Consider the following 12567-nt stretch of genomic DNA (forward strand, 5'->3'; position numbering starts at 1 on the left):
CATAGCCATTGCTTCTGTAGCAATCACGTCCGCCGCATATGGAATGAACTTAGGCTGGCAGCGAGAAAATTCCCCTTCATCTCAGAGAATAGCAGCGGTTTGCACCAAGCCTTCCTATGATAAGAAAGTTGCATCGACATCTAGTTTAATAAATCCAGGGTGTGACGCCCGGATAATTAAGCTACAGTAATCCCAAGTTAATAGTGCCACATCACCACTCTTACTGTTGCTAATCCTTGGTTGATCCAAATCGCAATTCAAATTCAAATTAAAGTCCAAAACTCGAAGTTTTTAAACATGAAAGCTGAAATGTTCAAACTGTGGTAAATAATCTCTGGTTATTTTTCTTGTTGAAACCAACCTCTTTTGAATTGACAAAATGCCCCTGAAATTTATTTGTGGTCCAACAACCAGTTATTTGACCTTTTCAATTTCAAAAAAAATAGTTGAACACCCCCCAGATGCATTGAAACTTTTTGTAGCAAGCCAGGATATTGCACTGCATTTTTGTGCCAAGTTTTATATTAAAGAAAACTCTTTAAGTAGCTCAAATATAATGCAAAGTAGGAAAGGTATAAATAAATGAAAAAGAAACTACAAACAATTGGAAAGAAAAGAAAGGCCCCGCAACCCCATATCCCCTGGGCCTTGACCCAACGGGTCCAACCGGCCCACTCTAACCCCTCGCCCCTGTTTCCTGTATCTCGGGCGCGTCCGACCGAGCACCCGCTCGCGCTCGTCCCCGTCGAACCCCTTCACCGGCGATGGCCAGGAGGATAAGGCCTCCACCGAGGCACCCCCCATAGATATTTTCTTCCCCTGCCTCCGCCCACTTCCACATGCCCCAGCGCTCTCCACTCACCTCGCTCTCTCCCTCCTCACTGATTCCCCATCTCCCGAGCGCGGCCGTCACCGACCACCACGCTTCGTCGCGGCCACCGGCGTTTCCGCGCCCGCAGCTCGTGTCCACGAGCACAGCCTCGTTCGTCTCCGTCGACTGGAGCCGTCCATTTGAGCCGGGCGATGCCACTGTGCGCAGATCGAGCCGGTCTTGTCTTCTGCATCACCGGCAATCGCCGTCGACCTCGCTCTGCCACAACCACCGGCCACCTCTCGCCCCGCTGTTGCGTCCGCGAAGACCGCCGCCGTCCACTACATCCTCTACGCCAACAAACACGAGCCGGGGAGCACATCTGCGACCACTACGACTCCATCTTCCTCCTTCGACCACCGCCGATCTCCTCCGATCCCGGCGTCTTCTCCGTCTGCGACGAGCTCTGCAGCTCCTAAACCTCCCGCCGAGCCTCCGTGTGCTCCTAGGTGAGCACCCCGTCCATCCCCTTTCCCTTCTGCTCCTCGACGCACGCGTCCGCCCCGGCGTTGTCGCGCTCCCGGATGCCCCTGTGAGCCGCCGTACCCTGGTCATGCGCTGCCGCTGCTACCTGCTACTACCTACTGCTGTTGCCTCCTGCGCACGCGCGCTGGCCGCGCCCGGCCCTGCGTCCAGCCGCCCTGCAACCGCGGCCTGCATCGGCCCCTCGCCCTGCGTCGCTCAGCGGCCCAGGCTCACGCCGTGCAGCGCCACGCCCTGCGCCCAACTCGTGTGCATGCCGCCGCTGCTATGCTGAATCTACTGCTGCTGCTAATTACTGTAGCTATGGCTAGCTTTGCGAATATTACACGGACTAGCTCCCTTGGCAGCCTCTAATCAGCAGTTAAACAACTACTAACAGTGGTAAAAATAATATGAGTAGGTAGTCTACTTGACAAACTTCATTTTACCCCACTGGACCAAATTCATTTGATGCATGAAATAAATCCTATGAAAATCACAAAATGCTATCTTCTGTTAGCAGAAAACAGAACTGTGTGTGCGCGTGTGTATTCTGTGTGTGGTGGCCGGCCGGTTCTCCGTTTGCTAATTAGTACTCCTACTAGTTAGTCTAATCACATGTTAGGTATAGTGCAAATGACAGGTGGACCCTCCCTCTAAATATCCACTTAAAAAGAAAATGCAAGATATGTGTGAATGACACTTAGGCCCCATCTACAGTTTTGACCAGTCAACAGTCAAGCAGTTGACTGTTGACTGCCCTGTTGACTGAGTCAACTGGGACCACCAAGACCCACTGTCAGCCTCTAGTGGCCCTGCTGTGTACACTTTGCCGGGTGCACATAGCAATTTCACCTTTTATTTCGAATTAATAATGATTTCAGGAATTGTTTAAATCTTTGAAAAATCATAGAAAATAATCCGTAACTCGGATGAAAAAGTTTTCTACATGAAAGTTGCTTAGAACGACGAGACGAATCCGAACACGCGATCCGTTCGTCCGCCACACATCCCTAGCATAGCAAACGTTGAACTTTTCCCCTCCGGTTCATCTGTCTAACAGACGTCCGGAACCGGGAGAACTTTCCCGGATGTTTCCCCCTTCGCCAGTATCACCTAGCACCGCGTTAGAACACGTCTAGCTTTCCCTGTTGTCATGTTATGCTCTTGCTTGCTATGTATTTACTGTTTCTTCCCCATCTTCTTCTTCGGTAGACCTCGAGACCGCTGCTGATGCCCCTGTGATCGACTACGTCGACGACGACCCTCCTTGTCTGAGCAACCAGACAAGCCCTCCCTTTGATCATCCCGATATCGCCCATTGTATACTCTCATGCTTGCATTAGATTTTGCTACTGTTATTGTTTGCTCCTATTCTGATGCATAGCCTGCTTTTGTACCTGCTTTTGTTACCTACCTGCTTATCCTAAACTGCTTAGTATAGGTTGGTTAGTGATCCATCAGTGACCCCCACTTGTCCTTGTTGCCCCTGCTTCATCAACGACGACTCGATCAGCGTGATCGACGACTAGAGCCCGACACCTCACATCACATCACGCCCCCTTTAGTTGCTCGACTCTGCAGAGCTACTATCGAGTGCCGAGGGTGATCCCTCATAACGCACTCCGATGATAATTCTGTAGTGTAGCTATTCGGTCGTGGTCATCGAGGGTGATTTCCTCTTTCACCATTCCTGATACGGCTCTGTCGTTCAACACCTCAAGTGTGAACCTCGAGGGTGATCCCTCTTACGTTCACCTTGATGATTACATTGAGTGGAATCAATCGGGGGTGATTCCTCGGGTTTTCCCCTTGATGTTTGGACACACGGTTACAATGACTTTACTTGAGACCTTGGTGGAAGTCGGGCGGGCCCGGAGAGCACCCGCAAGATGGTTACGTGGCACGGCCGGGCATTCTAGGCCCTTGTCGTAAGTCCACGAGACGGGGCGACGGGGTCACTTTCGATCGTGAGTCTCTGCTCGTCTCTGCAAGCTAATAATACACTATGGTTTGGGTATTTGTTCTGAGTTGGCCTCTGGCCTTTACGCACCAACCACCACGTGAGAATAGTTATGGGCCTCGACATCGCGATATCAGCTGAAGCTTTGTTAGACGTCCAGTTCAGCAGTGCGGCACGGCTGGGCCGGCACCATCCTGTAGTGGTGGAGCCTGGTCCGCCCTGCTCGCAACGACTCGGAGTGCAACGGGCGATGGGCCCAGACCCCGGAGTGCTTAGGAGGTAGACCGGTGGGGACCTCTCTGCTGAGCCTAGGTCGGGCTGCGACGTGTTGATCTTCCGAGGCCGGGCATTGACCCCAGAAAGGTGTGTCCGGCCAGAGTGATCGAGCGTGTTGGAAAACTGTTGGGGAACGTTGCAGAAAATTAAAATTTTTCCTACGGTTTCACCAAGATCCATCTATGAGTTCATTTAAGCAACGCGTCAAGGGAGTGAGTTTGCATCTACATAACACTTGTAGATCGAGTGCGGAAGCGTTCAAGGGGATGGTGATGATGGAGTCGTACTCGCCGTGATTCGGATCACCGATGACTAAGTGCTGAACGGACAGCACCTCCGCGTTCAACACACGTACGGGACGGACGACGTCTCCTCCGTCTTGATCCAGCAAGGAGGAAGGAGAGGTTGAGGAAGGCAGCTCCAACGGCAGCACGACGGCGTGGTGTAGTTGGTGCAGCAGTACTCCGACAGGGCTTCGCCAAGCACGTACAGAGGAGGAGAGGTGTTGGGGAGGGGAGGGGCTGCGCCTTGAGTTGTGCCCAGCAGCCCTCCCCTGACCCCTCTATTTATAGGGGAAGGGGCAAGGGGGGCCGACCCCTTTAGATGGGATCTAGAGGGGGGCGGCGGCCAGGGAGGGGAGGCTTGCCCCCCAAGCAAGGGGGGCGCCCCCCTTAGGGTTTCCCCCCCAACCCTAGGCGCATGGGCCCAAGGTGGGGGGGCGCGCCCAGCCCTCCAGGGGCTGGCTCCCTGCCCCTTGCGGCCCATGTGGCCCTCCGGGAGGGGTGGCCCCTCCCGGTGGACCCCCGGAACCCCTCCGGTGGCCCCGGTACAATACCGATAGGACCCCGAATTCTTCCGGTGTCCGTATGACAACTTCCCATATGTAAAACTTCACCTCCGGACCATTCCGGAACTCCTTGTGACGTCCGGGATCTCATCCGGGACTCCGAACAACTTTCGGTAATCACATACAAGTCTTCCTAATAACCCTAGCGTCACTGAACCTTAAGTGTGTAGACCCTACGGGTTCGGGAGACATGCAGACATGACCGAGACTCTCCGGTCAATAACCAACAACGGGATCTGGATACCCATGTTGGCTCCCACATGCTCCTCGATGATGTCATCGGATGAACCACGATGTCGAGGATTCGATCAAACCCCGTATACAATTCCTTTTGTCAATCGGTACGTTACTTGCCCGAGACCCGATCGTCGGTATCCCAATACCTTGTTCAGTCTCGTTACCGGCAAGTCACTTTACTCGTACCGTAATGCATGATCCCGTGACTAACCACTTAGTCACTTTGAGCTCATTATGATGATGCATTACCGAGTGGGCCCAGAGATACCTCTCCGTCATACGGAGTGACAAATCCCAGTCTCGATCCGTGTCAACCCAACAGACACTTTCGGAGATACCTGTAGTGCACCTTTATAATCACCCAGTTACGTTGTGACGTTTGGTACACCCAAAGCACTCTTACGGTATTCGGGAGTTACACGATCTCATGGTCTAAGGAAGAGATACTTGACATTGAAAAAGCTCTAGCAAACGAACTACACGATCTCATGCTATGCTTAGGATTGGGTCTTGTCCATCACATCATTCTCCTAATGATGTGATCACGTTATCAACGACATCCAATGTCCATAGCCAGGAAACCATGACTATCTGTTGATCATAACGAGCTAGTCAACTAGAGGCTCACTAGGGACATATTGTGGTCTATGTATTCACACGTGTATTACGATTTCCGGATAATACAGTTATAGCATGAATAAAAGACTATTATCATGAACAAAGAAATATAATAATAACACTTTTATTATTGCCTCTAGGGCATATTTCCAACAGTCTCCCACTTGCACTAGAGTCAATAATCTAGTTACATTGTGATGAATCGAACACCCATAGAGTTCTGGTGTTGATCATGTTTTGCTCGCGAGAGAGGTTTAGTCAACGGATCTGCGACATTCAGATCCGTATGTACTTTGCAAATATCTATGTCTCCATCTTGAACATTTTCACGAATGAAGTTGAAACGACGCTTGATGTGCCTGGTCTTCTTGTGAAACCTGGGCTCCTTGGCAAGGGCAATAGCTCCAGTGTTGTCACAGAAGAGTTTGATTGGCCCCGACGCATTGGGTATGACTCCTAGGTCGGTGATGAACTCCTTCACCCAAATAGCTTCATGCGCTGCCTCCGAGGCTGCCATGTACTCTGCTTCACATGTAGATCCCGCCACTACGCTCTGCTTGCAGCTGCACCAGGTTACTGCTCCACCATTCAACATATACACGTATCCGGTTTGTGACTTAGAGTCATCCAGATCTGTGTCGAAGCTAGTGTCGACGTAACCCTTTACGACGAGCTCTTCGTCACCTCCATAAACGAGAAACATGTCCTTTGTCCTTTTCAGGTACTTCAGGATATTCTTGACCGCTGTCCAGTGTTCCTTGCCGGGATTACTTTGGTACCTTCCTACCAAACTTACGGCAAGGTTTACATCAAGTCTGGTACACAACATGGCATACATAATAGATCCTATGGCTGAAGCACAGGGGATGACACTTATCTCTTCTTTATCTTTTGCCATGGTCGGGCATTGAGCCGAGCTCAATCTCACACCTTGCAATACAGGCAAGAACCCCTTCTTGGACTGATCCATTTTGAACTTCTTCAAAATCTTATCAAGGTATGTGCTTTGTGAAAGACCTATGAGGCGTCTCGATCTATCTCTATAGATCTTGATGCCTAATATATAAGCAGCTTCTCCAAGGTCCTTCATTGAAAAACACTTATTCAAGTAGGCCTTAATGCTGTCCAAAAGTTCTATATCATTTCCCATCAAGAGTATGTCATCTACATATAATATGAGAAATGCTACAGAGCTCCCACTCACTTTCTTGTAAACGCAGGCTTCTCCATAAGTCTGCATAACCCAAACGCTTTGATCATCTCATCAAAGCGAATATTCCAACTCCGAGATGCTTGCACCAGCCCATAAATGGATCGCTGGAGCTTGCACACTTTGTTAGCGTTCTTAGGATCGACAAAATCTTCCGGCTGCATCATATACAGTTCTTCCTTAAGATGCCCGTTAAGGAATGCCGTTTTGACGTCCATTTGCCATATCTCATAATCATAGTATGCGGCAATTGCTAACATGATTCGGACGGACTTCAGCTTCGCTACGGGAGAGAATGTCTCGTCGTAGTCAATCCCTTGAACTTATCGATAACCCTTAGCGACAAGTCGAGCTTTATAGATGGTAACATTTCCATCCACGTCCGTCTTCTTCTTAAAGATCCATTTGTTTTTTATCGCTCGCCGATCATCGGGCAAGTCTGTCAAAGTCCATACTTTGTTTTCATACATGGATTCTATCTCGGATTTCATGGCTTCAAGCCATTTGTTGGAATCTGGGCCCGCCATCGCTTCTTCATAGTTCGAAGGTTCACCGTTGTCTAACAACATGATTTCCAGGACGGGGTTGCCGTACCACTCTGGTGCGGAACGTGTCCTTGTGGACCTATGAAGTTCAGTAGCAACTTGATCGGAAGTACCTTGATCATCATCATTATTTTCCTCTTCAGTAGGTGTAGGCATCACAGGAACATTTTCTTGAGCTGCACTACTATCCCGTTCAAGAGGTAGTACTTCATCGAGTTCTACTTTCCTCCCACTTACTTCTTTCGAGAGAAACTCTTTTTCCAGAAAGCATCCGTTCTTGGCAACAAAGATCTTGCCCTCGGATCTTAAGTAGAAGGTATACCCAACGGTTTCCTTAGGGTATCCTATGAAGACACATTTTTCCGACTTGGGTTCGAGCTTTTCAGGTTGAAGTTTCTTGACATAAGCATCGCATCCCCAAACTTTTAGAAACGACAGCTTAGGTTTCTTCCCAAACCATAATTCATACGGTGTCGTCTCAACGGATTTAGACGGTGCCCTATTTAAAGTGAATGTAGCTGTCTCTAGAGCGTATCCCCAAAATGATAGCGGTAAATCGGTCAGAGACATCATAGACCGCACCATATCTAATAGAGTGCGATTACGACGTTCGGCCACACCGTTACGCTGAGGTGTTCCAGGCGACGTGAGTTGTGAAACGATTCCACATTTCCTTAAGTGTGTACCAAATTCGTGACTTAAGTATTCTCCTCCATGATCTGATCGTAGGAATTTTATCTTTCGGTCACGTTGATTCTCTACCTCATTCTGAAATTCCTTGAACTTTTCAAAGGTCTCAGACTTGTGTTTCATTAAGTAGACATACCCATATCTACTCAAGTCATCAGTGAGAGTGAGAACATAACGATATCCTCCGCGAGCCTCAACGCTCATTGGACCGCACACATCGGTATGTATGATTTCCAACAAGTTGGTTGCTCGCTCCATTGTTCTGGAGAACGAAGTCTTGGTCATCTTGCCCATGAGGCATGGTTCGCATGTGTCAAATGATTCATAATCTAGAGACTCCAAAAGTCCATCAGCATGGAGCTTCTTCATGCGCTTGACACCAATGTGACCAAGGCGGCAGTGCCACAAGTATGTGGGACTATCGTTATCAACTTTACATCTTTTGGTATTCACGCTATGAATATGTGTAACATTACGCTCGAGATTCATTAAGAATAAACCATTGACCATCGGAGCATGACCATAAAACATATCTCTCATATAAATGGAACAACTATTATTCTCGGATTTAAATGAGTAGCCATCTCGTATCAAACGAGATCCAAATACAATGTTCATGCTCAAACTTGGCACGAAATGACAATTATTAAGGTTCAAAACTAATCCCGTAGGTAAATGTAGAGGTAGCGTGCCGACGGCGATCACATCGACTCTGGAACCATTCCCGACGCGCATCGTCACCTCGTCCTTCGCCAGTCTCCGCTTATTCCGCAGCTCCTGCTGTGAGTTACAAATATGAGCAACGGCACCGGTATCAAATACCCAGGAGTTACTACGAGTACTGGTAAGGTACACATCAATTACATGTATATCAAATATACCTTTGGTGTTGCCGACCTTCTTATCCGCTAAGTATTTGGGCCAGTTCTGCTTCCAGTGACCCTTCCCCTTGCAATAAAAGCACTCAGTCTCAGGCTTGGGTCCATTCTTTGACTTCTTCCCGGTAACAGGCTTACCAGGCGCAGCAACCTCCTTGCCGTCCTTCTTGAAGTTCTTCTTGCCCTTGCCCTTCTTGAACTTAGTGGTCTTATTGACCATCAACACTTGATGTTCTTTCTTGATTTCAGCCTCTGCTGACTTCAGCATAGAAAATACTTCAGGAATGGTCTTTTCCATCCCCTGCATATTGTAGTTCATCACAAAGCTCTTGTAGCTTGGTGGGAGCGACTGAAGGATTCTGTCAATGACCGCCTCATCAGGGAGGTTAATATTCAGCTGGGTCATACGGTTGTGCAACCCAGACATCTTGAGTATGTGCTCACTGACAGAACTATTTTCCTCCATCTTACAACTATAGAACTTGTCGGAGACGTCATATCTCTCGACCCGGGCGTGAGCTTGGAAAACTAGTCTCAGCTCCTCGAACATCTCATATGCTCCGTGATGCTCAAAACGCTTTTGGAGCCCCGGTTCTAAGCTGTAAAGCATGCCGCACTGAACGAGGGAGTAATCATCAGCACGAGTCTGCCAAGCATTCATAATGTCTTGGTTCTCTGGGACGGGAGCGTCACCTAGCGGTCCTTCTAGGACATATTGTTTCCTGGCAGCTATGAGGATGATCCTCAGGTTCCGGACCCAGTCCGTATAGTTGCTGCCATCATCTTTCAGCTTGGTTTTCTCTAGGAACGCGTTGAAGTTCATGTTGACATGAGCGTTGGCCATTTGATCTACAAGACATATTTGCAAAGGTTTTTAGACTAAGTTCATGATAATTAAGCTCATCTAATCAAATTATTATAATGAACTCCCACTCAGATTTGACATCCCTCTAGTCATCTAAGTGATACACGATCCGAGTCGACTAGGCCGTGTCCGATCATCACGTGAGACGGACTAGTCATCGTCGGTGAACATTCTCATGTTGATCGTATCTTCCATACGACTCGTGTTCGACCTTTCGGTCTCCGTGTTCCGAGGCCATGTCTGTACATGCTAGGCTCGTCAAGTTAACCCTAAGTGTATTGCATGTGTAAATCTGTCTTACACCTGTTGTATGTGAACGTAAGGATCTATCACACCCGATCATCACGTGGTGCTTCGAAGCGACGAACTTTAGCAACGGTGCACAGTTAGGGGAGAACACTTCTTGAAATTGGTGTAAGGGATCATCTTATTTACTACCGTCGTTCTAAGTAAACAAGATGCATAAACATAATAAACATCACATGCAATTATATAATAGTGACATGATATGGCCAATATCATATAGCTCCATTGATCTCCATCTTCGGGGCTCCATGATCATCTTGTCACCGGCATGACACCATGATCTCCATCATCATGATCTCCATCATCATGTCTTCATGAAGTTGTCACGCCAACGACTACTTCTACTTCTATGGCTAACGCGTTTAGCAATAAAGTAAAGTAAGTTACATGGCGTTCTTCAATGACACGCAGGTCATACAAAAATAAAGACAACTCCTATGGCTCCTGCCGGTTGTCATACTCATCGACATGCAAGTCGTGATTCCTATTACAAGAACATGGTCTCATACATCACAATATGTCATTCATCATTCATCACAACTTCTGGCCATATCACATCACATGAACAATCGCTGCAAAAACAAGTTAGACGTCCTCTAATTGTTGTTGCATCTTTTACGTGGCTGCAATTGGGTTCTAGCAAGAACGCTTTCTTACCTACGAATAACCACAACGTGATACTTGAGATATGTGGCTCCGGGATTGCTTTCTCGCAGGGAGTCGAGAAAGGATCTCTGGGCGTTATTGTTACAACATGTTTGATAAATATAAACTGCTATTCTTTACTCTTCTACATGCTGCAAGATGCTCGGAGCTGCGTGAAGATGCTAGTCTTCGATAGGCTAGGCTTTCCCCCTCTATTCTGGCATTCTGCAGTTCAGTCCACAGATACAACCCTTCCATTTGATACAAATGCATACTTAGTATAGATCTGATGCTTGCGAGTACTTTGGATGAGTACTCACGGTTGCTTTGCTACCCCCTTTCCCCCTTCTTTCTTCTTTCCGGTTGATGCAACCAGATGGTGGATCCCTGGAGCCAGATGCCACCGCCGATGAATGCTGCTATATGGAGACCACCGACGAGCAGGAGTAGTTAGGAGGTCCCAGGCAGGAGGCCTTGCCTCTTCGATCGTGTTGCTTTTGTGCTAGCCTTCTTAAGGCATCCTTGTTTAACTTATGTCTGTACTCAGATATTGTTGCTTCCGCTGACTCTTGTGTATCGAGCTTGTATTCGAGCCCTCAAGGCCCCTGGCTTGTAATATAAAGCTTGTATTATTTTATTTGTGTCTAGAGTTGTGTTCTGATATCTTCCCGTGAGTCCCTGATCTTGATCGTACACATTTGCGTGTATGATTAGTGTATGATTGAATCGGGGGCGTCACAAGTTGGTATCAGAGCCAACTGCCTGTAGGATCCCCCTTTCTAACTCCTTGGCCGAAGTTGAGTCTAGTCTTTGAAAAAAAAACTGATTTACTAACATGGCTGTGCGGCTTACGGGCCCACGTCGCCATTGGGTGGTATTAGGATCTTTTACTCCTCGACTATACTATGGGACTCTGATCTCTCTTCTATTCGGGCTAAATGGTTTTGTTAACTCTAACTCTAGGTTCTCGTAAATACTTTCTCCCGGAGAGCCCCTCACTCCAGATGATTTCTTGGTGCACCAGAAGATTCTGAAGATGCTCTCTGCTGTTTTACCGAGACCCTTCTGCCCTTCGCCGTTACAATCCCTACCACTGATAAATCCTTATGCATAACTACCAATGTTGTCGTTCATACCTTCATCCCCAGTTGCTTTTGTTATTACAAGATGTCCTGAAATACTCTTCGATGTTCCGAGGATCCTTTATGCTTACTGCCCTGCAGTCCTTGCCGCATGAATACCCCTTCGGTTAATTACTCGCTCTTATCGAGTATCCATTCACCCCAGTTATTCTTATGTTTCATAAGATACTTGGTAATACAATCCGAGCTTTCGATGACCTCTGTCGCCTATTGCTCTAGAAAGTCTTACCTGCCTACACTCTGATGAATTCCATATGCCTACCAGTATCCATTGACGTCCTTTGTCATTATCATCTTGAGTCTTTCGATTTGATATGTCTGTGTCGCAATCATCAGTTGATCCTTATAGATTATCTTTCCGGCTCAGACGTCTTCTCGAATATGAGCTGGTTCTCGGCCAATCAGATTGCCATCGATTGTGCTCTAAGTCTATTCAACTTAACCATCCTTGGTCAGAGCGTTTGCTTCTGATCCCTTGATTTTGGAAATCATAATTCCTTTGCATTTCAGCTCTGAATTAGTCAGTTGCTTCTATAATCTGATATCCTTGCATCCTTTCTACTTTTGGTTGAGTAATGATGCTCACATCAGATCCCGTGTGAACCACCAGATCCTTTGTGGGGTTCTATCCGACAACATCCTTCATATACAGTAACCTTGTGAGCTTTTCCTCGGATACATAATGCCTTTGGCAAATTGTATCTTCTGCTTCCTCAACCATGCTCTACTCTCGGGATTGATATTTTTACTCCTGAAGTTTCTGGGAAAGGTTCCTAAGATGCCTCTATGGGTTGAACCTACGCCTTCCCTAATCTGTTTGAACCCGAGAGTCTTCATGAGTCTTACTCTTCTGGTGTTTTGCCAGATAAAATATCAACACTACAGCTTCACCGAAAGCGAGAAGTGAATGGAAAGTTATGCATTAGAGAAATGAGAGTCGACCTTGAACCTTGTGTTCATGCCCATGGACCCGATGTGGAACTTATCATGGAAGCTTCTTGTTATAATAATA

General features: G+C 47.5%; 1 protein-coding gene across 2 annotated transcripts; it reads left to right on the plus strand.

Annotated features, from left to right (window-relative positions):
* Window positions 1-511: 511 nt before the first annotated feature.
* Window positions 512-11050, plus strand: LOC123069512 (uncharacterized). Of its 2 annotated transcripts, XM_044492392.1 has the most exons (3): window positions 512-1320; window positions 2549-2616; window positions 10787-11050. In XM_044492392.1, the coding sequence occupies exons 1-3, from the start codon at window positions 840-842 to the stop codon at window positions 10865-10867; spliced, it is 630 nt and encodes a 209-aa protein (XP_044348327.1). In that variant the 5' UTR covers window positions 512-839; the 3' UTR covers window positions 10868-11050. The 2 variants fall into 2 exon arrangements, with proteins under 2 accessions (XP_044348327.1, XP_044348328.1); XM_044492393.1 differs by lacking the exon at window positions 2549-2616 and having other exon boundaries at window positions 552-1320; window positions 10790-11050.
* The last annotated feature ends 1517 nt before the right edge of the window (window positions 11051-12567 follow it).

The sequence above is a fragment of the Triticum aestivum genome, chromosome 3B (genome assembly GCF_018294505.1).
Source record: "Triticum aestivum cultivar Chinese Spring chromosome 3B, IWGSC CS RefSeq v2.1, whole genome shotgun sequence".
In the NCBI taxonomy this organism is placed as follows: Eukaryota; Viridiplantae; Streptophyta; class Magnoliopsida; order Poales; family Poaceae; genus Triticum; species Triticum aestivum.

Coding starts and splice junctions, on each gene's coding strand:
- LOC123069512 (XM_044492392.1), top strand. CDS start 840: ATGCCCCAGCGCTCTCCACTCACCTCGCTCTCTCCCTCCTCACTGATT. Junction 1,321..2,548: donor GAGCCTCCGTGTGCTCCTAG/GTGAGCACCCCG, acceptor CTTCTTCGGTAG/ACCTCGAGACCGCTGCTGAT. Junction 2,617..10,786: donor ACCCTCCTTGTCTGAGCAAC/CAGACAAGCCCT, acceptor GGTTGATGCAAC/CAGATGGTGGATCCCTGGAG.